Raw genomic sequence first — 27,660 nt, forward strand, 5'->3', positions numbered from 1 at the left:
TCCAGCCAAATTCCTCTGATCATCCAGTTCTACATCCTTCAGGACTTTGGAGATAAATTACAGAATTCAATGCTGCAACTTTTACAGGAAAAAGAAAAATTGAGCTTCTTTCTTCAGGAACGGCAAGATGCTGCTGATCAGAGGCATTTTCTGAGTGGACGAATTCATCGTCTCACACAAGCCCGCCTTCGCTTAATAAAATCTGTGCTGTAGCCTCTCTGCTTTAAACAGTCTGTTTCAAATGTCAGTTCTTGGTACTGGAAAGATCTATAATCAGAGCTTTGTATAACCCTTTAGAAATTGTGTATCTGTCTACACTAGCCTTAAAAACTGAATTAACTAAGTCAGAGTTTAGCTAAATCAGGTAATTGCTTTAACCTCATCAGTTGTGTGTCTCTCATGTTCACCTGTGAACCATTTTAGTTTAATGTATAGCATTAAGACTTTCTTATGCCTCCCCGCAATTCTGTTGCTACTGGGAAACATTCTGAATGTGTTCATTTTAACATGCGAGGACACGAGCTCTCCGCTACGGAACATGCATCCTACAGTAGGCAAATGAATTCAACTATATTGCAGTGAGAGACTGAATCAAAAGTGTATGTATATTTTAAATGTGTGCTTTCCTACTCACCTTTCTGTTGTGTTCTTCCGCATGCTTTATTTCAGCCATGGAAAGTAGTTAGTCTGTTTTGACATTTTGGAAGTATGGTATATATTAAAAGAAACAAAGGTAAATGTCCCTTTGCAAGTGTAGTGTGAGGATATAAAGTTGTTAGATCCTGGACTGAGATCCTCTGTATGTCACCTGATGTCCTGGCCCAATCACTGAGAAATAACTTAATCTTAATGTAGCTCAACAAATCATGAGTTGAGACCAAGTTGTTTCTGTGAGTGTGTACTGTAATTATGCTTCTATGAAACTCTATTAAAAATTCTTATATTGTTCTTGTAAAGCAACTGAGGTTGATCCCATCAGATGGTTCAATGGCCTACCCAAAGGGGTGGTAGACAAGCATACATAGCTTATGTTGACCTGTGTTTGTTAGATACGATGGAAGAGCTGAGGGGAAAATGGGCATAGTCTGAGCTTTCTTTAGTGTGGAAGCTTTCTTGGCCCTACTCAACTCTAGAAACTGAAGTCTCTATTTATAAAAAGAAGTACATTACGCTGCTGCTATTCTGTCAACAGTAATGTGAGCTTATGGTCTTAAAAGAAAAAAAGCCCTGAAAGCAACACTTTTGGACACACAAAAGTTTTCTTTGATTAAACTTCAAGTTATCCTTCATATGCATTCAGTAGTGAACTTGAAAGAAAAGTATTTACCAAGTATCATTGGAACACAGCATGTGCCTGTTACAACTAAAGATAGGTCCAGTACTGACTCAAATCCAACCTTCTATCCCTCCAAGTAGCAAAAGAGATACCTCCCCTGAGTCCTTACTGCCTTTAAGATGAGCTTCCTTGCCACTTGTAAGTTCACTAAGTATCACTAAAACTGTCCTTCCCATCGAAGTTATTTAGCAGTGGGGGGTAGTCAGCGCTTCTAAAAGTCAAGCCAAGTAACCTGTTTAAAGGACTACCAGGAAGCTTGCTGAAAGGTTGGAGAAAAAACCAGCTCCCTTAGGTGTCCCATCTTGTGCTTAAATCAGAAGAGTATCCTTCATCTCTGAGGCTCTCAAGGTGCTTTACAGACTTCCAGTCAACAAAAAGATTGAGGGAGGTAGAAATGCTGTAATAAATTACTGCAAGGAGAAATGATTTGTAAAAGATTTATTAATTAGTTGTACCACTTATGTGCAAGACAACCGCGTTTTCTTAAGAAATTTTGTCTTATTTTGGTATACATTGCTATTTTTTTAAAAAGTCATTCCTCTGAAGAGATTTGTCATTCCTATAGAAAGTGACTCATTATGGCTTTTATGTCCCCCTGAACATTCTAGCCTTTACAACCATTTAAAAAATATTATTTAAGTGGCACTCTGATATATAACAGATTGTGGTTCCAAAACTGAAGTGGAAATTTCTCCAACTCAAGCTTTGGGAATTAAGGTACCATTAAGTAACAGCAAACTTGGTCATTTCACTCCATTGGAGAGCACATAAAGCAGGAGAAGAGACATACTGAGTCTCATTACTTTTGGTCAATTTGTCAGCGCCATACCAGTGTCTTTTTGTACACCTCTAAAACTATAACATTTTATTTTTCCTCTTCTAGAACATTAAAATCATCGGACTTATGTGAATGGTTAGTGGCTTTGTGTTTTTTGTTTTGTTTTTTAAAAAAAAGCTTAAGTGGTTGGTCTCCTGCTAAAATAGCTACAGGGACAAGTACAGAGAACTTTCTATGGAATTAAAAGCCAGATTACTTTAAAACTGAGGTAGTCATGTGTTTGGTGGAAATGATTTTTTTTTTTTTTTTTGCAACTCTGATTTCCACACTTTCCCAGCCTCCCATACCTACACTTTGATCACAGAGAATGACTACATGGAAGGCAGCCACACAGCAAAGCTTTGTTCTTTGCATTTCAGAGGGGAGAGTTCTCAGAATCAGTTAACAGCTCCCAGCTCATAAAATTGAGCATGCTACTGGTACACAGTGTCCTGCTACAAGCCAGAAGAACTGTTCTCAGCAGCCTACCTGTGCTGTCTAGCTTTAGAACAATAGTTACTGTATTTCTCCTGCATGCTAGATGTGGGACCCAGGAAGGGTAACCGTGAAGAACAATGGCACATTTTCAATTACTGAGCTAAATGCTGATCCTATTTATGTTGGGGTAAATCCAAAAGAGATCACCCTGGCTGTTACCCCTCCTATAAAGGTCCGGAGGATTTTTAACCACCTGAATATATGCCAAGACATCTCTCCCTGCCTCTACTCTCCAATGTACGAAACAGCTTCCCTTTACCTATAATGCCCTGACTGACATTCACCATGTGTTTTTCTCTTTAAGTCACCAGCTAGGACCCCAGAGATTCATATTTACACCACTATTTACATTTAAATTAAATTATGCCAGTCACGCAAGTGTCAAACCACCCTGCTTGTAACTGAAACAGTGATTATTTCAATTACAAATGTGATTATAGAGAACCCTATAAACTTGGAAGCTACAAAACTAAAGGAACATGTCAGTTACCAGTTGACAGCAATTTTGTGCCACCAGGCACCATAATGAGAAAGGTGCTTGTGAGTCTTCTACTTCATTAAATAGATCAGTCACTGCAGCCAGCACAGAACTGAGTGTGCAAAACTTCAGGTTATTTGCAAGTAGTAAAAAAATTGTAAGGATCTAGAAATTTTTTTAAAAGTACATAGTAAGTAGCCAAGAAAGCCATAGCTCCATTTAGGATTGTTCTTGAAAGTCATTCAGCAAGAACAGCAGATAGCATGATCATCTATTTGCCTGTTTGAAAACAAACAAACAAACAAAAAAATGGTGAGTATCATCTCTCTTAGTTTTCTCAATTACTTGATATGATAGAGCCAGCTAATGGTTCTCAAGGTCATTAAAAACGTGATGTTACTTTTCATAATACGAATAATGGGGATTTGGAATAATAAATAGTGGGGGTTCTCTAACTCAAAGTCTTTGAATCATGATCTGAGGACTCAGTAACTCAGCCATAGGTTAGGGGTCTATTACAGGGGTGATTGGTGAGGTTCTATGGCCTGCAATGGGGAGGAGGTCAAACTAGATGATCACAATGGTCCCTTCTGGCCTTAAAAGTTTAAACTCTATAAGCCTGTATAAAATGTTGAAGAAAGAGCATGAATATATATTTTACCTGCATATTTCTGTAAATCCAGTCAGTGAACACAGTCATATTTCCGTAAACTCCAGGTCTTCTGCGACTGGCACAGCCAGTTCCCCAGCTTGTGTCACCAACTAGCCACCACACTGAGTTTTTTTCAGTTACTAATGGACCTCCACTGTCACCCTGGGCAAATACATGAGCCCACAAGCATGCTATTAGTGACCTTGCCCATTGGAAAGAGCTGATAAATACAGATTCAAACACTGTAGCCAAGTCTCAGAGGGAACAATAATTAAAAAAAAAAAAAACAAAACCCACTGAGTATTGCTTCCACACTGCATCTAAAACAGAGGTTCCCAAACTTTTTTTTTTTTTGCTGCAATCCACTGTGGAGATTCATGTCCAAGCATGCCCTCCTCTTTCAAAGAAACAGTATTCCATGGACACCTAGGATCCAGGACCCCACCTCACTGCTCCCCTGCCCACAAGCCTCCCCTGCCCGGGACACATTTCAGGCAGGTAACCTCAGCAGGACACAGCCAGCCATGCTGTGCGCTCTCCTTGTGTCCCTGCCAGAATCACTAACAGGTTGCAGGCTCCTCTGGCCTTAGCATGATCCTCAGCACACATGTGCAAGAGCCTATGTGGGCAGAGAGGAACTACCGTCCAAGGAGAGGCCAGAGAGCTGCGATCACCCACCCGACTCCACCCCTCCTGCACGAGAAGAGGCCATGCTCTCTCAGTCCATCCCTCCCTCCTCCTCATTATTTCAGCCTGGCAGCAAGAGATGAGCAGGAGACTCAGCTATTGGGAGAAATTCTTATTTTAATCAATGATGTTTTGAAGAAACAAGACAATTCTTAACCAGCCAGGTCCTTGCCTCCCTGATAACCTTGTTGTGCCCCATCCCAACACAGGGAGGCCACACCCTAGTTTAAAAAGCAGATGATCTAAAACTGCTACCTCAGTTACAGTACTACACAGTTAGCTTACCCACCAAAAATGCAAGAATTTATATATTGTTGGATGCGTATTTGGGGTGGGAGAGACTGGTTTTCTCTTTTCTCAAAAGCATGAGAAAAAGCGTTGCTAAATTTGTGAAAAGTCACTCATTTTCAGTGCTCCCAAGAAATTGTTACAGATTTGCATTTGAAAATGAGGGGCTAGCACTTTGTACAAATTTAGCAACAAGTCAATACTGGCATCGAGGACTGAGGAATGGGATGGGAGAATCCAACTATCAGCGCTATCTCTAGCAGTTCTCTCAGCATGATAAAAACTGGAAGCCTGACTGCAATGCTCCAAAGACAGTCACTTATCTATTTAACTAGACCTGTCACAGTCACTAGCATTTTAAATACCCTCTCCAGCAAGTGTGAGAATAATAAAAAAATTAATCGTTAAGAGCTAAAATAAACATAGATTATTACCTGGCAGGAATCTTTTCCTCCTTTCAGATACCCAGCACATATCATGGTAGGCAAAACTAAGCCATTATAGACTCTGACATTGTTACATATATTACGTTCTATTAAACGCACCATTACGGCATTCAAGACATCTGAAGTTTTACCTAAAGTTGAAACACGCACACACACAAAAATGAAGTTAGAACAGGTCTCAGATTGTCTTGTATAGAAGTTACAAATCCCTAAATTTGCTTTCAGTGGTGCACAAGATCAAAAACCAGTCAGTGATGCCTTGGCATAAACACTGACATTTGATTAAAAAAAGAACACAGATATTAAAAACCACTTTGAAGATGACGTTACATTATTCTGAACAACATAAGAATGGCAATCCTGGGTCAGACCAAGGGTCCATCCAGCCCAGCACCCTGTCTGCCAATAGTGGCCAATGTCCAGTGCCCCAGAGGGAGTGAACCTGAAAGGCAATGATCAAGTTAGCGAACACTATGAGTTAGGGTGCCCTGTACCTTACAGGAGGTACTTGGCACTTTCCCTAATCAGGCTACACCCTCCTCCTTGGCCTGAAAAATCTCTCCTTTTCCCACTCACTCACTGCAGCTTTACTCATACCACTGCAACTCTGTCCTCTTGTCCCAAGGAGATTATCCACTCTAGAGAATATGAACGCTACAACACCCTCACACACTCCCAGACAAAAATCCACGCCCCCTCATGAGGAACTGCTGTAGAATGCACCCCACTACACTCTGCCACATGAGTGGGGCATGTGGTCACTACTGTGTTTCAAGCCCCTGCTAGCAGAGATACAGAAGACTGTCCTATTGCTAAACTGCCAGGATGATCCTAATTTCTCTTCTTTTTCCTGCGCTAATATTTCTAACCCCATACTTAGCTGAGCTGCTTTGCAGACTAGTGCGGAGAGACACGTTACAAGTTTCTTGATAGTACCAGACATTTTGCCTCAGAAAGAAGACAACAAGACAGAGTGAGTGACAGCAAGTTGGCAGTGATCTTTCAAGTTGTCTCCTACCCCATGAAAGTTACCGGCAGACTGCAGATGAAGAGCATTTTTTAGTTTAGTACAAACTTAGAACAAAACTAAAATGATTGTCCCAGTATTTTAGAACCAGAAGTCTCACCCCCTTCGTATTCTGCTCCCCATCCAGATATCCAGCACTGTTGATCAGGTTGGAACATCATTCCAGGGTTAGGCAAACAAACAGGTGCTACAGTGTCTGTGAAGTAAGAATACACTGGTGATTAGCAAGCCTATGTAAGAAGACATAGATAAATTTAAAAAAAAAAAAAATCTATTAGAGGTCTTCCACCCAGGAGACCCATGCTACACCGAATACTAGGGACTCCAAGTACACGCTAGCGCTTTTAAATATAAAGGCTCCTCCCCTGTCCACTTAGCTTCCTAGCATCTAAGCAAGTATTGTGGTCATAAACGCTGCCAGCCTGAGAACACTGATGACCTCTTTATCCACAAGAAGTACAGGATGGGTAGAAGGAGTGTAGGCTTCCAAATGTTTCTAAGCCTTGACCTAAAGTTTCAGCCTCTGGGGATTCAGAGGGAGGTTAGTTCCCTCTCCATCACTCAAGTAACATTTAATTAACAAGTTAATGCCAACTGTTTTTACAGGGTTTATTTCTGGGGGGAGGAGGGGGAGAGAAGGAGGCAGAGGGAGCAAGACATGGAGATGGGACACTGATCCACTAGGACACAGACTGAGAGCAAACATTGGTCAAAAACGCCTAATTCACACGAGCATTGTGTACTTTCCTATTGAAATTAAAATGCTGCTTCTTCCACAGATTCCAAATAGGTTGTGCACAGCATGTAAACTAGCAGTAAAATATTTGTTACACTTTTGTTTGCCCCTTTGCATGTAGGACTCATGCTATTCCTATTGAACAGATACACTTGCCTATCACCAGCAGCAAGGGGGAGTTTTCTTCATGTTATTTTTGTCATTTCTCCAAGCACTATATGTTGCTTTCCTTCATTGAATCTTATTAGAAAGTCTTAGGACTTCAGGTCATTTGAAAAGTCTCTTGAATGCCTTCAAATTTGGGGCACTGGAGTAGAGAGCATCCTCTCGGTCATCTCTCTCTGGGTTTGCACTATGCCTCGTCTTCCAGTTTTCACTTCTAGTTTGGCCACTGCGCTCCATTTCAAAAAGAGCCCGCCTCAGTTTTGCATGCTCTTCCAGGGTCTGAAATAGTTCTGCTTCTTTTTGGAACCTATTTTAGGTCTTGATCCATTGTGCACTACTCACCTTAGGGCAAGGTACAGAAGTTAGTATCAAGGCCTGGAGTTATGTACACCAGAATGGACTGTGCGTTTGATTTTAGTAGTTCATTTTCAAGTGCTTTATAGTGGAAGAACTGTGTGCTGTTTTGATGGAGAGAACACTAGGAGTTACAGCTAGTCTGAAAATCCCTGATGAATGGATTATGTGGTATACATACACTGGATTTAGAGTGTTTCCTTATGTACCTCCTCTTTTCATAAAAAGATCACTCGTCACATTTGACGTGTAAGTCCCATATGTTGCAGTGTATTCGTTGCATGTACAGGCTCTCTAGAAGGCCACTATAAGTAGTTAATAGAATGACCAGGTCATCAACACACAGCAAGGATTTCATTTCTCATTCATGAAGAATCCTGGGTTCCAGTAGAGTTGGCAGGTCATTTAAGGGTCCCTGGAGGAGGGTAGCGCTGACATGACACCCCTGCCATCCCTGCAGACCTCTGACAGCCAATAAATTGACACCCAATTAAAAAAGCACATTTTATTACAGTTTCTATTTTGCAGCAGCTTGGTGTTCAATCCTGGCTTGCTGACTATATGTTATTAAAATATCTTCTCATGCTTTGTATTTTTCTCATGTTTTCTAAGTGTCTGCAGAGCAAGCCCTTCCTCTTTAATGGCGGACACAATTTAAAAAAAATAAACCAATAAAAAGGGGTGGGCAATTTCTGAAGCTGAGTTTTTGGGCTTAAGCACACAAGAGAATACCTACCAGTAAAACTCAGCGGTGTCTGTAACTTCATCAGGGCAACGTCATTGTTTTTAGAATCTGAATCATAATTTGGGTGGGAAATTATTTTCTGAACTCTGGATCCACTTCTGTAGTGCGTTTCCGTTTGCTTCAGTATACCAGCATACACACTCCAGTAGGATGGAGAAGAAAACAGTCTGGAGAGTAAAATAAGGTTAGACTATTTGCTTCTGTATTAAGCAGAGCCCCATATACTTTCTCTTGCGGCAGTCAAATGATTTCAGATCTCATTGACTTTTTACTGTGAATGGGTAAGCACACACATTGAACTATTACATCCTAAGAGAGTTGTAAACAATAGATATCTATTGTTCCCAATCTTCCTTCAGTCACCAAATTTAACAGCAAGAAGAATGTTAATGCATTTAATCTGTATGTAGCAATGAAGCTGAGAAAACCAGTGTTCACAGTGGAGACAGCAGTGAGAGAAGAAACAAAGACCTGGGCTACACTGGGGAGGAGGAGGGATCAATCTAAGTTAAGCAACTTCAGCTCCGTGAATAATATAGCTGAAGTTGACGTACTTAGATCTACTTACCACGGTGTCGTCACTGTGGTAAGTCGACGACTGACGCTCTCCCATAGACTTTGCCTGCACCTCTCGCCCTGGTGGAGTACCGGAGTTGACATAGGAGAGCGCTCAGCAGTCGATTTATCGTGTCTAGACTAAATGTGATAAAATCGACCCCCGTCCCTCGATCCGCCAGGCAATGTAGAGAAACCCAAAGAGTACAGAAATCCTGGCACAGACATTCCATATTTACCCACAAGGTGAAGATGTAGACATACAATATAAGAAAGACAGTCACATTTTTGTAGTCTTGGTGCCATTTCAATGACTGACCATGAAGACAGCAGATCACAATTATGGGATTCACAAGGGGGCCTAACTACCAAAAGGTAGTTCTGGGGGAGGAAACCCCAGTTATTAGGAAGAGATAGGCAATAGTAATGGGAGATTCAATTATCAGAAATACAGATAGTTGGGTTTGTGATGACCAGAAGATCTGCAGAGCGAATTGCTTGCTTGGAGCAAAGGTTGCGGACCTCTCAAGACATCTAGATAGACTTATGTGCAGGGCTGAGGAGGAGCCAGTGGCAGTGATACATGAAGGTACCAGTGACATAAGGAAGGATAGGCAAGAGGTCCTGGAGGCCAAATTTAGGCTGCTAGGAAAGAGATTAAAGTCCAGGACCTCCATGGTAGCATTCTCTGAAAATGCTTCCAGTTTCACATGCAGAACCAGTTAGCCAGGCAGAACTGCAGGGTGTCAGTGCATGGATGCAATGATGGTGTTCAGAGAAGGAATTTAGATTTAGTAGGAAGTGAGGGACCTTTTGGGAAAGGCAAGCCTATATAGAAGGGAAGGATTCTACCTAAACCAATATGGAACCAGACTGCTAACATGCAAAATTAAAAAGGTTATAGACGAGTTTTTAAACTAAGGGCTAGGGGAAAGCCAACGAGTGCAAAGGAGCACAAGGTTCAGACAGATATATCCCATAGGGGAGGATTTATTAAAGGGGATAGATACCCTATATCCTAGCAAAGAGGAGAGGATAGACATTGACAGAGTACAGATAGGAACTGAAGAAAAAGAAAATGAAAAGGAGTCCCATTTAACCGCATCACATGAAGGCAGACAACCAAATATTGAAAAATTTTATAAGTGCTTGTATACAAATGCAAGGAGTCTAAATACTAAGATGGGTGAACTTGAGTTCCTGATATTAAAGTGAAGATTTTGACACAATGGGCATCCCAGAAACTTGGTGGAACAACGATAATCTAAGAGACACAGTAATACTAGTGTACAAAATATATAGGAATGACAGGGTAGGTCATGCTGGTGGGGGAGTGACCCTATATGTGAACGAAAGCATAGAGTGAAAGATAGTACCAGTCTTAAATTAATCAAACTGTATCACAGAATCTCTATAGACAGAAATTCCATGCTTGAACAATAAGAGTATAGCAGTAGGAATACACTACCCACCCCCTTATCAGGATGGCGATGGTGATTGTGAAAGGCTCAGGGAAATTAGACAAACTGCAAAAACAGAAAATCCAATAATAATAATAATAATAATAATATCCCCATGTTGATTGGGTACATATCACCTCAGGACGAGATGAACAGATAAAGTTTCTTGACACCTTAAATGACTGCTTCTTGGAGCAGCTAATCCTGGAACCCACAAGAAGAGAGGCAATTCTTGATTTAGTCCTAAGTGGAGCACAGGATCTGGTCTAAGAGGTAATGAATTACATTACGGTTGTTAAATTAACATCCTTGTGGGAGGGGAAGTTCCAAAGAAACCCACCACAGTAGTATTTAATTTCCAAAAAGCGGAGGTACCCAAAAATGAGGAGGCTAGTTAATCGCAAATTAAAAAGAACAGTCGCAAAAGGGAAATGCCTGCAAGCTGCATGGAAACTTTTAAGACACACCATAACAGAGGCTCAAACTATATGTCTACCCTAAATAAAAATTAAAAAACCACAGAAAAAAGGACAAAAACACCCACTGACATGGCATATCAACAGAGTAAAAGAGGCAATGAGAGAAAAAGATATCCTTTACAAAAACTGAAAGTCAAATTTGATTGAGGAAAATAGAAAGGAACATAAACTCTGACAAGTCAAGTATAATTAGGCAGGCCAAAAAAAGAATTAGAAGATCAACTAAAGACACACAAACTAACAGTAAACATTTTTAAGTACATCAGAAGCAGGAAGCCTGCCTAACAATCACTGGAGCCACTGGACAATTGAGGTGCTAAGAGAGCACTCAAGGAAGACAAGGCCATTGCAAAGAAGCTAAACGAATTATTTGCACCTGTCTTCACTGCAGAGGATTAGAGGGAGACTCCCACATCTGAGCCATTCTTTTTAGGTGACAAACCTAAAAGACAAACCCAGACTGAGATATCAATAGAGGAGATTTTGGAACAACAAAATTCATAAATGAAACAGTAAAAATCCCCCGGACCAGATGGTATTCACCCAGGAGTTGTGAAGGAACTCAAATAAGAAATTGCAGAATAACTGTGATATGTAACTTATCACTTAGATCAGCCTCTGTACCAGACGATTTGTGGATAGCTAATGTGATGCTGATTTTTAAAAAAGGTTCCAGAGGTGATCATGACAATTACAGGCTGGTAAGCATAGCTTTAGCCTCAGGCAAATTAGTTGGAACTATAGTAAAGAACAGAATTATCAAACAGATGAACATGATTGTTGGGGAAGAGTCAACACATCTTCTGTAAAGGGAAATGGTGCCTCACCAATCTATCAGAACTTTCTGCAGGTATCCAACATGTGGAAAAGGATGATCCTGTGGATGCAGTGTACTTGGACTTTCAGAAAGCCTTTGACAAGGTCCCACACCAAAGGCTCTTCAGGAAAGTAAGTAGTCATGGGATAAGAGGGAAGGTCCTCTCATGGATCAGTAAGTGGTTAAAAAAAAGAAACAGAGGGTAGGAATAAATGGGGAGTTTTCATAGCAGAGAGGTAAACAGCAGGGTCCCTCAAGGATCTGTACTGGGGCTTGTGTTGATCAACATATTAGTAAATCAGTGAGGTAGCAAAGCTTGCAGACAATACAAAATTACCCAAGATAGTTAAGTCCAAAGCAGACTGCAAAGAGTACAAACAGATCTCACGAAACTGGGTGACTGGCCAACAAAATGCAGATTAGGGGGTATGAAACAGCTTCAATATAAGGAGAGATTAAAAAGATTGGTAGTGTTCAGCTTGGAAAACTCCTACTCAGGTGCCACCGAAAGCTGTAGGTGCCTTAAATTTCCTAGACACTCAGATTTCTGACAGTGGGCATCTGCAATGTCACCTCAATCCTGACACTGCAGAGGAGTTCAGCACTTAAGTCACATGTAAGACCAAGTGGGATTCACAAACTAGGTATTCCCCATCTACCTCACCTTCAGGGTTCAATCCAGTAAATGTGCTCTGAGGCCACCTTAGAACATGTTTACTGGACTGGGCTTCACACAAAACCCAGCTAGATGAGATGGTGGTCACTTATACCCAACAGCACAGTGATTAGGATGCTCACCTGAGAGGTGGGAAACCTGGGTTCAAATCCCTTCTCTATATCTGGCAGAGGGAGGATCTGAACCCAGTCTCTAGAGCACTCACCCAGAATGTTAATCACTGGGCTACTGAGTATAAAAAACCACCATCACAGAGAGGCTCCTAAACCAGGTCCATCCTAACTCCAAGGAAAAAGTTCTCAGCTATGAATCCCGAGTGGAGATGGATGCTTTCCTCAGACCCAAAGTTAGGCATTGAAGTCCCTCAGAGAGACAGGGCTTAGCATCCACCCCTCTCCTTACCATTTCCTACTGGGTAGCTTAGGCAGCTCAGCTTGCTGCTTTTGTGTGGATCTCATTCTTAGGTGCATAACACTCCTCGTGCATTGCATAGGGAACCTGGGTGCTGAGATCTCCATTGGGGCAGGGCACCTAAATTTAGGCATTGCAATGCTGAGCCTTAGTCCTCTTTGTGGCACTAGCCCTCAGAACAAGATGGGAAAGACAACAGAAAATGACAGGTTTTTACAGTGTGAATTTACAATATGGGCCCATGCTGTATTTAATATTTAGTACTGAGATTCCAAGAGACCTTAAGGGAAAGATGGTATGAACTAAAATGAACTGCAATGCTGATCCAGGCAGATATAGATTAAATCAGCACGCATTTTCTTTTGTGATGATATAGATCAGGGGTGGGCAAACTTTATGGCCTGAAGGCCACATCGGGGTTCCGAAACTGTACGGAAAGCTGGTGTCGTGTATTAAATTGCTCCCCGTAGGAATGTGCTACTTATGGTGTACCACTTATGGCTGCGAGTCCTGGTGCTCTGAGCACATGGTAAGGGTGCGGGGAGTGTGGGGGTTAGATAAGGGGCAAGGGGTGCCAGGGGGCAGGAAGTGGGAGGGGACGGATGGGGGCGGGGGCTACGCTGTTTGGTGAGATACAGCCTTCCTTACCTAGGTGTAGTGTATTAAATTGCTCCCCATAGGTATGTGCTACCTACGGTGTACTACTTATGGCTGCCAGTCCTGGTGCTCCATAAGTAGCACATTCCTATGTGGAGCCATTTAATACACTACATCCAGCGGCTCTTGCAGCCACGCTGCCTGGCAGGACCTCGCAGCCCCACCGCCCAGAGTGCTGGCGGCACAGTGAACTGAGGCCACGGGAGGAGGGGCCAGGGGCTAGTATTCCCATCCGGGAGCTCAAGAGCCAGGTAGGACAGTCCCGCAGGACAGATTTGGCCTGCGGGCCATAGTTTGCCCACCTCTAATATAGATTTTTTTTTTTAATTAGGCGTATTGAAAAACCAATTTAACCAGTCTTTTGTATAAACTGGGATTAGCTTTGTGCTTTCTGGTGTAGGTTTTTGTTCCCTAAATAATCAGCATAATTACCCAAAGTCCTCTGTATCTTCAAGTGTATCTGCATACCTATGCCATATAGAGAGGTTCAATTTAAAAAAAAAAGGGGGGAGGGAAGAGGAGAGGGAGGGCAGGCTCACCCATGACATGAATGGAAACAGATGCTTCCCATTGAAAGCAAACAGCAAATTTCCAACTACCCTCTTACAAAGTGATTTTCCTTTAATAAGGTTAAAATGGCATGAAGTTAGAACACCATAGAACATACAACCAGATCATCTCTCCTCACCCCCTACATGCACATACAATCAGTGCAAGATGTGCATGCAAAAGTGGAAAAAAAAAATGATCAATTCAGTTTGAAACCCAGGAGGAGTTCTCAGATTTGACTTCCCCTACAACCTGAAGTCAGTATGTCCACCACCCCAAAAATCTACACTCAACCGTACATGTTGTGCAGTACCAGAATTCCCTCACTTTGGGGAATCAATTGACAGAATGCAGTAGCTTAGGACTTACCCTTCTACACAGTGAGCAGCTGTCACTATCCATTCACGGGTGATAATGGAGCCTCCACATACATGGGAGCCTTGGACTTGAAGGCTGACCTGCCATGGCCATTCCTTCACCAGTGCAGCACTGCCACCCACAATTCTGCCTGCAGGATTCGCATTTTTAAGGGATAAGCCACACACTGAAAAAATATACAAAGAGGGAGTGTGTGGGAGAGAGATTGTTTTCAACTATTATTGGCTGCTAGTCTCAGGATAACGATAATTCAAAATTATGTTGGGATTTTCCCATTTAAAAAACCACCACCCGTTAACAAGGTGGAAAACTGGAACTCTGGAGGCTGAAGATTTTAAATGCAGTTTATCAACAAAAATATGTCATGACCCTCTGGATGGGTCTTTGAAGAGACTGAATCCAGGACCTTTGGCTCTGAAAGTATAAAGCTCTGTTGCCTAAATTAGAGGGTCAGTGGTAATAGCAGACCTGTAACATTCCTTACATGGTCCACCCACTAGAGGGGATGTAGACTCACACTGGTATCAACCTAGATGACATACATATAGCTTCTCTACTCTTGGGGTGTTACTTGGTAGCTTTTTTAATTGTCTGCCAGGGTGTCTAAATTAGTTAGGATCAGCAGTCTAACAAACTCATGGGTTCAAAATTCCATACTAAAGGCCCAGTTCTCACTTACACTGCTCTTGCAGTGTGAACTGTTGCACGTAGTTGCTGATCTCTGGATGGGAAATGAAAAGGTGGGTCCTTTTAACTATCAGAATTTCAGATGGAAGACAGACAAACCCACATAAGGGAGACCACCAGTATGTAGGATTACTTACCCTCTTCCCCCAGAGTTTGTTTTAGAATCTAAGTCTATATAAGCTGTTGCTTTCTGCTTACCACTAGAATACATAACAATTCAGAGATTTCCCCTCCTCCCCCCAAGATACTTAGTCTCCAAGTTGCATCCTTAAACATCTCACTAATGAAGAGGAGTCATCAGGTTACTTCTCTAACAAAATGACATGGGAGTAGCTTAATTTTTCATTCCATCTTTCTTTCCATCAAACTTGGAGAAGGTATGTGGAGGAGGTGGATGCATGATTACTTGTAAATGACTGACAGAGGAAGGATGGATGACTATTGGGGTGGGCTTAGAAGAACTGCATAACTAACTGAATTTGTACCACACTGTCATACATACTAGTATTCCTGTACTAGACCCTGCACAATGCAGAAAGAAGAGCTCCCACATTCAAATACAGGCTTAAAAGGCCAGACATCATCGTATTCTAATCATTCTGGATTCTATGTATAATTGTAGGGATAAATGTAAGAACATAGGACTGGAAAGGATCTCCTGGGTTATGTTCAGCCCCCTCTATTGCAGACAACCCCATCATACAATATATAAAAGACATAACGGGTATGAAGTATCATTACTACAGACACAAGAATCTGTCCCTAGATGTTTGCCAGGATGGCAGACTGTCCTAGCAAAACTATATAATAAAATGTCTCTTATTTATATAGAACAGGGGTAGGCAACCTATGGCACGGGTGCCAAAGGCGGCATGCGAGCTGATTTTCAGTGGCACTCACACTGCCAAGGTCCTGGCCACCAGTTCGGGGGGGGGCTCTGAATTTTAATTTAATTTTAAATGAAGCTTCTTAAACATTTTTAAAGCCTTATTTACTTTACATACAACCATAGTTTAGTTATATATTATAAACTTATAGAGAGAGACCTTCTAAAAATGTTAAAATGTATCACTGGCAAGCGAAACCTTAAATTAGAGTGAATAAATGAAGACTTGGCATACCACTTCTGAAAGGTTGCCAACCCCTGATATAGAACAAGGTACCCTACCATAAAGGTAAGGGGAAAACTACACTTAAGCATAGCACAACTGAGGAGAGAGCTTTTCTCCCCTCTGAGCCACAGAGAGTAAATATTACTATGGATAATAAGAACATCCACAGATAGGATAGGAATAAAAGAAGATAGAAGGGATAAATGTTTCACTAACTGTCAGGAATTCGTGAAAAAATTTATATCAGGGGTCAGCAACCTTTCAGAAGTGCTGTGCCAAGTCTTCATTTATTCACTCTAATTTTAGGTTTCGCGTGCCAGTAATACATGTTAACGTTTTTAGAAGGTCTCTTTCTGTAAGTCTATAATATATAACTAAACTATTGTTGTATGTAAAGTAAACAAGGTTTTCAAAATGTTTAAAGAAGCTTCATTTAAAATTAAATTAAAATGCTGATCTTATGCTGCCAGCCTGCGGTTCTGTTCACCTAGGCCGGCAGCAGGCTGAGCGGGGCCTGCGGCCAGGACGCCAGACCTGGGGGGCTGGGCAGGAGTCAAGGCAGAGGGCTGTGGGGATGCAGGGCAGAAGGCTGGGTGTGGGGGATTCAGGGGTCGGAGCAGAGGGATGGGGGCTGTGGCAGTGCGTGTGCGGAGGGAGTTCAGGGGTCAGGGCAGAGGGCTAGGGTGCTAGGCTAGTGGGGGTGCTCCCAGCCCCGTGCCCTGAGCAGCTCATGGCAGAGGGCTGGAAGGAATATGCCATGTTCAACCCCCTTCCCCAAGGCCCCGTCCCTACCTCTTCTCTGCTTCCTCTACAAACCAGCAAGCACGCTGCCACTATTCCCTGTCCCCCTCGCAACAGCCATCAGCTGATTGGCGCAGGGAAGGAGAGAAGGCGGCACAGGAAGGCAGCACGGTGGGGGAAGAAGCAGGGGAGTGGGGAAGCTTGGCTGCCACAGGACCTAGCTTCCATCTCCTGCCCCCGCAGGGGAGAGCAGTGGGCGGAGGGGCTGAGTGGGGCTGGGAGCCGGGACCCCAGCAGGCAGCAGCGTGCCACTCAAAATTGGCTTGCGTGCCACAGGTTGCTGACCCCTGATTTACACTATGGGCAAGTTATTCTTCAATTGCTCACTACAGGGTTTTTTTGGACTTGCCTCTAAAACATTTGATACTGGCCACTGTCAAACAGGATTCTGGATTAAATGGCCCTACTGGTCTGATTTTTATATGGCAATTTCTATATAAATTTAGTCTTGGGCAGATTATTCAAAGGATCTGATAAAGCCAGCAACAATACAGTTAGACAAAGAAAATTAGGGATCCAGCATCCTGCTTGTCTCCTCAAACCTGCTAGCCCTCCCCCTCCCCTCCAAATTCTGCACTTAAACTACAACCAAGACGCCTACCCCATCAGAATAAGATGTGCTTCAATACGCAGAACGCTTGCACAGCTGCTTTCTAGACAGTCACTGGAAGCACAGACAAATGAAAAAGTTATATTCTTCTAAAGAAACACAAAACACTTACTTATGCAACGCAGAGAAACCACTGCTCCAGACACACACGAGTCACTAAAATAAATGAGCATACAGTTAGTTAGTGCATTTAAAGACTCTGCTTAGCAAATGGCAGTCAGAGACAACTCTCCAGCCACAGCAATACATTGTGCCCTCCATCCAGCCACATTTGTCTCCTTCCTCCACTCACTCTCTCTGACTGCCCTGCCGGTGCTCACACAACATTCACTTCTGTTTCCTCCATTCGCAGCAGGAGCACTAGTAGGAAGCACGCAGCTCTGATTGTAACCAGCAGAAACACAGAACTATGAGGTACATCAGTACAATGAAGAGAGTGAGGTGAAGGGCAGTGGAAGAGAGGTGTGATCACACTAGTTCCTATTGCTCATGGCGTGGAGTGGCCCTCGATCCTTCATACAGCAATATTTTAAAAAATAAAAAGTGGACGGAATTGGTGAATTTTGTAAGTGCAGCTGTGCACATACCAGGGAACTGAAATGAGAACATACGTATGTTTCATAAAGTAGTTTAACTTGCGGTCTGCCACTCTAGAAGGTGTCCTTTTAACTCTGTTACATGTATATTAATACAGCTCTAAAAAAGTGATACCAAAATAATGCTGTGGGTCTTTTAATACTTTATAGTTGTTACCACTATGAACGCAAGTTTTCATGTAGTAACTAACATCATGAGTTTTCTCCGAAACAGTCTTTTGGATGGCGTGCAAAGAATAGGATTGAATGCGAGAGAGAAAAATTAAGTGTCCTCAAGAAATCAAGCTTTATTAAGTGGGCACTGAAAAATAACCTTTAAAGAAACAGTGCCAGGAATTATTCAAAAGTTGTGGAATTAATTTAATGAAAAGCAGTTGTTGTGATCAGCCACAGGAACTTCTCTTCCCCACATTTTAAAAAATTAAATAGAACAGGGTGGATAATGGATTTTTTTGGTTCACTGGCAAGTCTGAAGAAAAAAAAAAAGTCAAACATTTGTTAGGGTTAAATTAAATATTTTGTTTGACCTGAAACAAACAGTTGCATTTAAATTTTGACCATTTTTTAATCATTTAATTTTATTCTTTTTAAAAGGAAATTTAGAAACAAAGTAATTTCAAAACAAACAAAATAAAACACCGATATAGAAGTTTTGATTTTATTGGCTTTTGCCTTGTTTTTTTCCTTCCACCGAAAACAATTTGGCAAAAATCTATATGAACTGATTAAATATTTCACTGTCACCAAATCTGCATATTTTGCTGATAAAGACTTTATGCAAAAAATTTGTCCAGCTCTACTAATTCCCATCAGAGGTGTTTGCATCATTGTGATGGTGGAAGCCACCTTGCTTCCAACAGTTAAAAGTAAACAAATATAAAAAACTTACATGAAATATAAATACCTGTTATACAGTTTTTTGTATAGGTCTATGTTCCCAGCACTTGTATTCAACCTCATAAAGCTTGTAAAACTTCTTTCAGGTGTTATTCCTTGACTATAGTAATAAGTATTTCTGTATAAAACAAAACATTTAGTAAGAAACTCAGATATTTCAAATCCTATCAGAAAGTTCCTTTTAGTAACGTAAAACTTTCCACCAAGCTAAAGTGTATAACATGAACATTATGAAATACTATATCATAAGAACCACAAAGGCGTACCATGGCAGAATTAAATTTTAGTTTCTAAGTAACTATTTGCTATGTCCACTATTACAATCAAATAAGACTTTGCTTTCATCTAACACTTTTTCATGGTGAAGATCGCCAAGTTCTGACCAGACTAATCCATCACTCCAACCACCTCATGAACTGAAATGTAGCACCACCAGCCCATCTTCATTTGTGAGTCTTTCCCTCCCCTCATCCCTCTCTCCCAACAGCAACAACATAGGTAATTATAGCTACAGAGGATTTCAGATAAAAAATAAGTTGCTGTGGTTGGAATTTGCCCAGAAACTGCTTAAATGTCAACGCTCTTGTGAAAAGCGCAATAAAACTTTTAGTGTCCTCCAGAGGTCAGGGTTGTCTGTATAATATTGGTCACAATGAATAGGTTTTTTTTAATAAGATTTTAAGTTCAGACAGCACTCTCAGTCCAAGAGGATACTAAGCACTGTGCGTGTGCAAGCACTTATTGATGCACAAACAGATCCCACAACTATTGTATATAGCATATGCATTACATGGTTTTGAAGAAATGTCACTTTGACTCATCAAACCTACTGATTTTTGTTTTAACTGGGACTGTTTTCTATTCATGAAAATTAGACTAGCAACAGAAAAAGCAGTTAACTGATTTTTTGCTGCAGGTGTCCATTCTTTGAAAAATGTAATGAAACAGTTGTGTTGGCTGTACATCTTTCACAATTAGATTGTTATACTTACACATTATATCCCATGTCTTTACAAGCTATCTTTCCATAGTTATCATTCCAGTCATCTTTGCATACTGGATACCAGGATTTGCTGATAGATGAATAGACCTCTAGGATAAAATTTGGTCCATAGAGTCTAACTGCAATCAAAGACGACAACATTGCTGACCATCCTGTTCGAAGCCTACAATTTTCATATTTCTAAAAAGTATTTTGCACTGACTACTCTTACAAGCAAGCTCTAAGAGTACTAGAGTTGCAGGATTAAAGGAAAAGATAGAAGGATATTGTTTCAGTTTACTTCTTCATCTGACAGCACTTTGTGAATAGCGAGTTTCAGTTTTTTTCCTGTATATTCATTTTCTAAAACTATAAATAAAAATGTGATTGTGAAACAAAAGTTGTCATGGGCTCCACAGACAGGTGTAGCACATGAAATTACTTTTTGCTTTTAAATAAGAACTTCCAGTTGAAGCTATATTTTGACACACTTCATGAAGTTTTCATATACTGGATTTTTACGTATCATTTTAATTCCTTTTTCTAAAGCCATTCAAATGAGTTACTACCTGAAGTTGTATTTACATTGTAATGTTCATTTTTTATTGTATAAACATTTTAAAATTAGCACAAGTCTTTCCCATGCTCCACCCTCAGCATAAGTGAATGGCAATAACAGATAAGCTGATCAGAGGATAAGAAAATTATGTCCTGTACTACCATAGAAGATCATAAAGCAAAGATTTTAACATGGAACAGCTTGCCCTATAAAGTCAAGCCCTATTATGTATCTGATTTCAAAAGATAGTGTGTCACAGAGGGAAGACCGAAAAGAGTTCAATATGAAAAGTTCAAGAGCAAGATATGGCAGGAAAAAGCTATATTACTGAAAGAGACCCAATTATGCAACTAAACAAGAAAAATCATCAGCTAAGTGTCAGTACTATGCAGAATATATCAGACGAGCAGAGTTCCAAAAGCATGTATAGGTAATGTGCTAGTTGGGCGGGTGGTTTTTTGGTGTTTTTTTTTTTTTATTATTATTGTTGTTTGTGTTTTTTTTATTATTGAAAAAAAAACAAAAAAAACTTTTTTGGGGGTCCAAAAATTCTGATTAGTTAAAACTGAAAATTTTCCAGTAAAGGTTCAGTTTCAATAGCCCAGGATGGAAACTCTGGTCAGGAAGAGACTGACGATAACCCTAAGTTGTTGGGGTCCTTAACTGGGATGCGAGGCACTCTAGTTTAAATCCCTGTTCTGCCTAAATTGGAGCAGGGACTTGAACCCAGGTCTCCTGTCTCCCAGGCAGACTATTTTGGGCTGGATAGCTAGTTGTTTCTCTCAAGAGTTTGAAAGGTCTCTGTTTCAAAGGTCTCTCTTGGAAATCTCAAAAATTTTCATGGAACAGGAAAACTGTTTCTTGCCCAGCTTTAACAATAGGATCAAATGGAGCAGCGTGTCCTCTTCAAGACCATTTTCTGGAAGTCATGTAATACAGAACATAGATATTAAAAACAAGACGGATGTGGCTTTTGAGCGTACACATTAATGATATTCACAACCAAATATTCTCTGGTAACTACAACCAGTTCATCATGAAAGTCTCTCTCTCTCCATTTCTTCAGCTGAAGTCACTAAATCAGTTAGACCAGTGGTTCTCAAAGCTGGTCTACCGCTTGTTCAGGGAAAGCCCCTGGCAGGCCAGGCTGTTTACCTGCCACGTCTGCAGGTTCGGCTGATTGCTGCTCCTGCTGGCCACGGTTCGCCGCTCCAGGCCAATGGGGGCTGCAGAAAGCGGCAGCCAGTATGTCCCTCAGCCCGTACCGCTTCCTACAGCCCCCATTGGCCTGGAGCAGCGAACAGTAGGAGCCATGATTGGCCGAACCTGCGGACGAGGCTGGTAAACAAACCAGCCCAGCCCGCCAGGGGCTTTCCCTGAACAAGTGGCGGACCAGCTCTGAGAACCATTGAGTTAGATAGACTCCTACCCTGAACGTTATGTAAAGCATTCTTTGGAAGGTGAAGCTCTTTGGTGGTGGTAGTAAGCTTCCAGTTTTGTTTTGCTTTTGTTAGACTGGCACACACTAATATGAGACAGGTGGATTTTTTCACGGGGGAGGCATGCTAGGGAGAGGTTGAAAAGTGAGGGGAGCTGGTGGAAAAGGAAATTTAATAAGAATGAGCCAAGCCAAGCCATTGAACTCAAGCAGATAGTACCACCACCAACAACCCTGAGATTGTAGTAAGAAAGCAGCTACACAATAGGTAATGCAAACATTTCTAGGGCCTTGTCTATATTAGAAAGTTGCACTAGTTTAATTTAAGGTGTGATTTTAAACTGATCTGGCACAAAATCCTGTGTGGGACATTTTGATTTGGTTTAAGTATGGGTTATTTTAGTCCAGCAACTCAATTAGCAATGGACTTAAGCTAACTGATATTAAGCCATTCTAAAACCAAAAGACGACTGTCCATACAGGGGTTTGCACTAGTTTAACTAAATTGGGGTCACACCTTAAACTAAGCTAATGCCACTTTCTAATGTAGACAAGGGCTAAGGAAGGAGACGTCACCAAGAGGCTTCCAAGAACAATTTTACCTCTGCATACTTGAAATACTTACCACATCGGTTTTCATCTTCACCATTGGAACAGTGGGCCACTCCATCGCACCACTGAGATGGTGAAACACACATTCCTGAAGATCCACACTCTATTGATGAGCCAAGACAGCTATTGGCCACTGCAAGGGGATCAGAGTGGAAAGGAGATAGGTGTGTGGTCATTAAAATGGATCCTTAAGATAAGAGTGAGCTTCAAATTGTTATGATTTCTGCTGAGTTCTCTAGGAGAATATGAATTTAATCAAGGTATATGTTGAAAGAGCTTTTGATCGTTTGTACAATTTGGGGAGAGCACATACAAAAGAAATATGGGCAAGAGGGCTGGTAAAATGGAAGAATGTACTGTATATACTCCTTCATTAGGCTGTTCATTTATAAGCTGACCCCCCAGGATGGTTAGGTAAAAATAGCAAAAACTGTATGACCCTTTCATAAGCTGACCCTGTATTTCAGGAGTTGGCAACCTTTGGCTCCCGGCCCATCTGGGTAAGCCGCTGGCAGGTTGGGACATTTTGTTTATTTGGAGCATCTGTAGGCACAGAGCTCCTCAGCTCCCAGTGTCCACTGTTTGCCGTTCCCAGACAATGGGAGCTGCGGGAAGTGGCACAATTAAATTATTAGACCATCTAGACTGACCTCCTGAATAACATAATCCATTAAGTTTTACCCAGGTGCCCCTGCTTTGAGCCCACAACAGATGTTTAACTAAATTTAAGGAAACTAAACACATACTTAAGGTTTCAAACAGCCTGCTTGGGAGCCAGATTTCTGTTAGGATGTCAGTTAAGTCAGCTTGTTCTATTTCAAATCATCACTATAAAAATTAGAAAGTTTCTTCTTGTGGGGAGGAAGTTAATTCAATATTGAGCAAAATCCACTCTGTACTGAATGTGTCATTCTGCAATTTTTTTGTATATGTTCATTAAAACTGGTCAAAAAGTACTATATTTTTCTCTATCAAAAACTTCAAACTTGGGGAAGGGGCAGGCGGTGTCAGGTTTTTTCCCTTCTCCTACACCCAACCCCAGAATTCTTTGGTCTTCCAGTCTGAGAGTTGAAATATTCTCTTTTTTGAATTCTCCCCCTCACTCTTCTTCACACCTGTTCCTTCCATTACCATCATCACACACACACACACACACACACACACACACACACAATAGAAAAAGATGTGGAAAGGAAAAAGAAGAGAGGGCAAAAAGCCTCAGAAAACTGCAAGTTTTTCGGTTGTTCCCATCAGAAAACTTCTACCAAAATGAAGATTTGTGTTTTAGTGAAAAATTAGTTTCTTCACTGAAAAATGCTTCAGTTAAACTAAACCTCTACCCTCGATATAACGCTGTCCTTGGGAGTAAAAAATCTTGCTGCATTATAGGTGAAACAGCATTGTATCAAACTTGCTTTGATCCACTGGAGTGCGCAGCCCCATGCCCCCCCAGAGCACTGCTTTACCACCTTATATCCGAATTCATGTTATATTGGGTCACATTATACCAGGGTAGAGGTGTATTTGAACCAGCTCTAATATTAGAAGATGGAATAGAGGGTCTTATTTCATATTTTTTAAAGAGCTGATGAGTTCTCCTGACTCCACTTGAAGCAAATGGAAGCTGTTGGTGTTCAGCATCAGTGGACTAGAGAAGGTCTATTCCACGGGTGGCCAACCTGAGCCTGAGAAAGAGCAAGCATTTACAAATGTACATTGCCAAAGAACTACAGTAATACATCAGCAGCCCCCCATCAGCTCCCCAACCCCACTCCCAGTGCCTCCCGCCCACTGGCAGCCCTGTGGATCAGCACCTCCCCATCCCTCCCCACACCTCTCAATCAGCTGTTTTGTGGCATGCAGGAGGCTCTGGGAGGGTGAGGGAGGACCAAGGGAATGGCAGGCTCAGGGGAGGGGGCAAGAAGGGGTGGAGTTGGGGCAGGGCCTGTGGCCGAGCCAGGGGTTGAGCAGTGAGCACCTCCCTGCACATTGGAATTTTGGCCCCTGTAGCTCCAGCCCCAGAGTCGGTGCCTATATAAGGAGCCACATATTAACTTCTGAAGAGCCACAGGTTGGCCACCTCAGTCTATTCAATTTGCCAAAATTTTAAGGAAATGTGTTAACTTTTGACATAGGAAGTTACGTTGGGTGTGTCTGCACCTCCAACTATTTGCCTCTGCCCCAGACCCAAAAACCTTCCCTTCAAAAAAGTTTAGTGAAAACCAATACATCTCCACAAAACATTCCAGCTTTGACAAAACAGCATATTTCATGGAAATGAAGTGCTCCAATCAGTTCTATGAAGCACTTGTGAAAAATTAGTCAGGCCTAACATGTCTACACATACCTGATCCTTCCTTTCTTCCCTTCCCTTCAAGGTTGCAGTTAGGGGGAAGCTGAGTAACTTAAAACTTCTATGCCCAGTGTCACTTAGACCTTATAAAAGCCTTTTGCTCTGGGGCAGACTGCATTCTTAATCCTAGTGTGACATTATCTGATTAAAATATGACCATATAGATCATTGTTGTAACCACTGTTATATATTTGCAAATCTTGTATAAAGTTGTCAAGTGAGGTGTCTGTGGAAAGGTTATGACTCACTGACTATAATTCTGCTATTTGTATACATGCGTCATTTTTGTATTTGAAGTTATGAGTATTGGCTCTATATTTGGATTTCAAATGTTTGCTCCTGGGGTAATGCCCACAAGGTAGCTAGCCAGCACATCTTGGAGGGACTATTCAAATTGAGTGGCGCATCAAAAGAACATTCAACTAACAATGGGCCATGGGAGATGCCTATCTACAATTAATGGAAGTTTCTGATGTGACCAGGCAAAATGTATGGACATGTAACTCCGAACTCCATCTTGTTGCTCTAATTTTGCACAGTAAGAACAATGGGATTCCCTCCACAAGGCAGAAGCTATAAAAGGCCCATTTTGTCTCTATCTTGCTCCAGCCTCTGGACTATGAATTTATACTAATAGGAGCATTCTAACGAAGGGACTGAGGACCTCCCAATGGTTTGGAAGCAACCAAAGACATAGCAAGACAGAAGTTTATTCCATCACTGCTACAAGCCTGAACCAAGAACTTTGCAATTACTGTATGTATTTAATTCCTCTAATCAATTTTAACTCTCAACTTTCTTTCTTTCTATGAATAAACCTTTAGATTTTAGATACTAAAGGATTGGCATCAACATGATTTTTGGGTAAGAGCTAAGTTGTATATTGACCTGGGTGTGTGGCTGGTCCTTTGGGATCAGAAGAACCATTTATTTGATTTGGTTGTAAAGAACCACTCGCTTTTAAATCCAGTGGTTTTGGTGATGACATAAGAACTGGAATGCCCAAGGAAACTGCTTTTATGACTTCTTGTTAGCCAGTGTGGTGAAACAGAAGTTTACTTTTGTTGCTGGACTGGTAAATCCTATGGGGGATTAGCCACCAGTCTTGGGGTTTATCTGCCCTATTTCTTAGCAATTCGTCCTGAATTTGGCATCCTCAGTTGAGACCCACTGAGGCACAGTTATACTTAGATATCACATTACTAAAATACTTGTACAAAAGCTTGTCCTAGACTAATTGTTGCTAAACAGTTTGTGGGATCTCAGAGAATTCAGATGAATAAGAGGTTGCTGTGAGTCAAAGCCACTTATGAAATGTAAATATATTTGAAGTTAAAGGAAAGGATAACAGCAACAGTGACACTGGTTATGACAAATAATTAAGCTTTTAGATATTAAAATAAGTTGCATTCATAAAAGAGATAGATAACAAGAATTTCCTCTTCTAATTTACCCTTCTGGAAGATGACACACTTATGTTGGGAAATGGAAAATCTCAAGATATTTTAGCTTTGAATAAAAGATTTCTATCAACACAAACACCACATCCTTACCAAAATACCAGATAAGGATAGCTGCAATTACGGCACTCAACAGTATTATTGCAACAGATAAAATGATGCATAGAGTTTTCTTAACTTCTGCAATTAAAAAGAGAGAAAAAGAAGAGTTAGATTTGCAAACTAATTATTTTACTAGGCTAACCTCCATCCCTATCTCCCTGCAAGTAAGCCTAGGGCTTGTCTACACTGGCACTTTACAGCACTGCAACTTTCTCGCTCAGGGGTGTGAAAAAAACACTCCCTTGAGCACTGTAAGTTTCAGTGCTGTAAAGCACCAGTGTAGACAGTGCCCCAGCACTGGAAGCCACGCTCCCAGCACTGGTAACTATTCCCCTCGTGGAGGTTGGTTTTTTATAGCTATGCCCTGACTACACAGCCACGTTAAAGCTAGCGTTTTAACACTGCTAGTGAAGACATGCCCTTAGATGGACAGTTTTCAATCACTACTAAGCAGACGTGAATCTGCAATTCAGATGTTACTCTCTCCATCTCATCATCACGTCAAAGAACCACCCAACATCTCATACCTTTTACAAAAAAGTGTAATAGTAATTGACTTGTTCGGCTACCTAGCACTCTCAGGGACAAAGAGTTACTCCTGGGATAGTCCCTCAACATAAGGGCTTGAAAGAAAACAAGTTTCATCTGTTAAACACATACCAGACTACAATCAGTCTACATAAAAAGAAAAACCAGACAAATCTTACTTGTGCACATTTTTGCTGATGGAGGCTTTGGTTGTACTACTGGGGGAGCTGACTGATAAACAGGAACTCTTGGGACATAATGTGGCACTGACGGAGGATAATATGGAGGAGGATACTGTGGATATATGTTAGCATCCACAGGCTGTCTGGAAATATACAAGTTTTCTGGCTGATAACCATGATTTTCATAGTATGGTGGTGGCCCCTAAATAGCAAAATTAAGGTGAAGGTGGGAAAACACATTTATGTTGCAAAGTTAAAACAATATAATCATTTCTAAAAAAAATTGTCACTTACGTAAATACAGTAAGAGACCACTAATTCTCATTGCACTCATTCAGAAATTCATTACACTCACATACACAAAAAATAGGTATACAGAGCCTCCTGAGAAGTGGAGTGAGAGACTTAGGGTATGTCTACATCTACAATTTTGCAGCGCTGGTTGTTACAGCTGTATTAGTACAGCTGTATAGGGCCAGCGCTGCAGAGTGGCCACACTTACAGCAACCAGCGCTGCAAGTGGTGTTAGA

The 27,660-nt window shown here is 41.3% G+C and overlaps 1 protein-coding gene across 5 annotated transcripts in view; it reads right to left on the minus strand.

The window, feature by feature from the left end:
• Window positions 1–1,759: 1,759 nt before the first annotated feature.
• The window catches only part of TMPRSS2 (transmembrane serine protease 2), a 50,908-nt gene continuing 25,007 nt past the window's right edge, over window positions 1,760–27,660 (minus strand). For all 5 annotated transcript variants that reach the window (XM_050933352.1, XM_050933358.1, XM_050933334.1 and 2 more), the window contains exons 4-15: window positions 27,128–27,332; window positions 26,412–26,498; window positions 22,519–22,638; window positions 19,907–20,036; window positions 18,922–19,032; window positions 17,534–17,577; window positions 14,203–14,377; window positions 8,221–8,396; window positions 6,330–6,425; window positions 5,191–5,333; window positions 3,791–3,943; window positions 1,760–3,408 (exon numbers count right to left, since the gene is read on the minus strand). In XM_050933352.1, coding sequence (XP_050789309.1) covers window positions 3,397–3,408; window positions 3,791–3,943; window positions 5,191–5,333; window positions 6,330–6,425; window positions 8,221–8,396; window positions 14,203–14,377; window positions 17,534–17,577; window positions 18,922–19,032; window positions 19,907–20,036; window positions 22,519–22,638; window positions 26,412–26,498; window positions 27,128–27,332 — 1,452 coding nt within the window. In that variant the 3' untranslated portion in view covers window positions 1,760–3,396. The remainder of the gene's footprint in view (window positions 3,409–3,790; window positions 3,944–5,190; window positions 5,334–6,329; window positions 6,426–8,220; window positions 8,397–14,202; window positions 14,378–17,533; window positions 17,578–18,921; window positions 19,033–19,906; window positions 20,037–22,518; window positions 22,639–26,411; window positions 26,499–27,127; window positions 27,333–27,660) is intronic.

Source organism: Gopherus flavomarginatus, chromosome 1 (assembly GCF_025201925.1).
Source record: "Gopherus flavomarginatus isolate rGopFla2 chromosome 1, rGopFla2.mat.asm, whole genome shotgun sequence".
NCBI lineage: Eukaryota > Metazoa > Chordata > Testudines > Testudinidae > Gopherus > Gopherus flavomarginatus.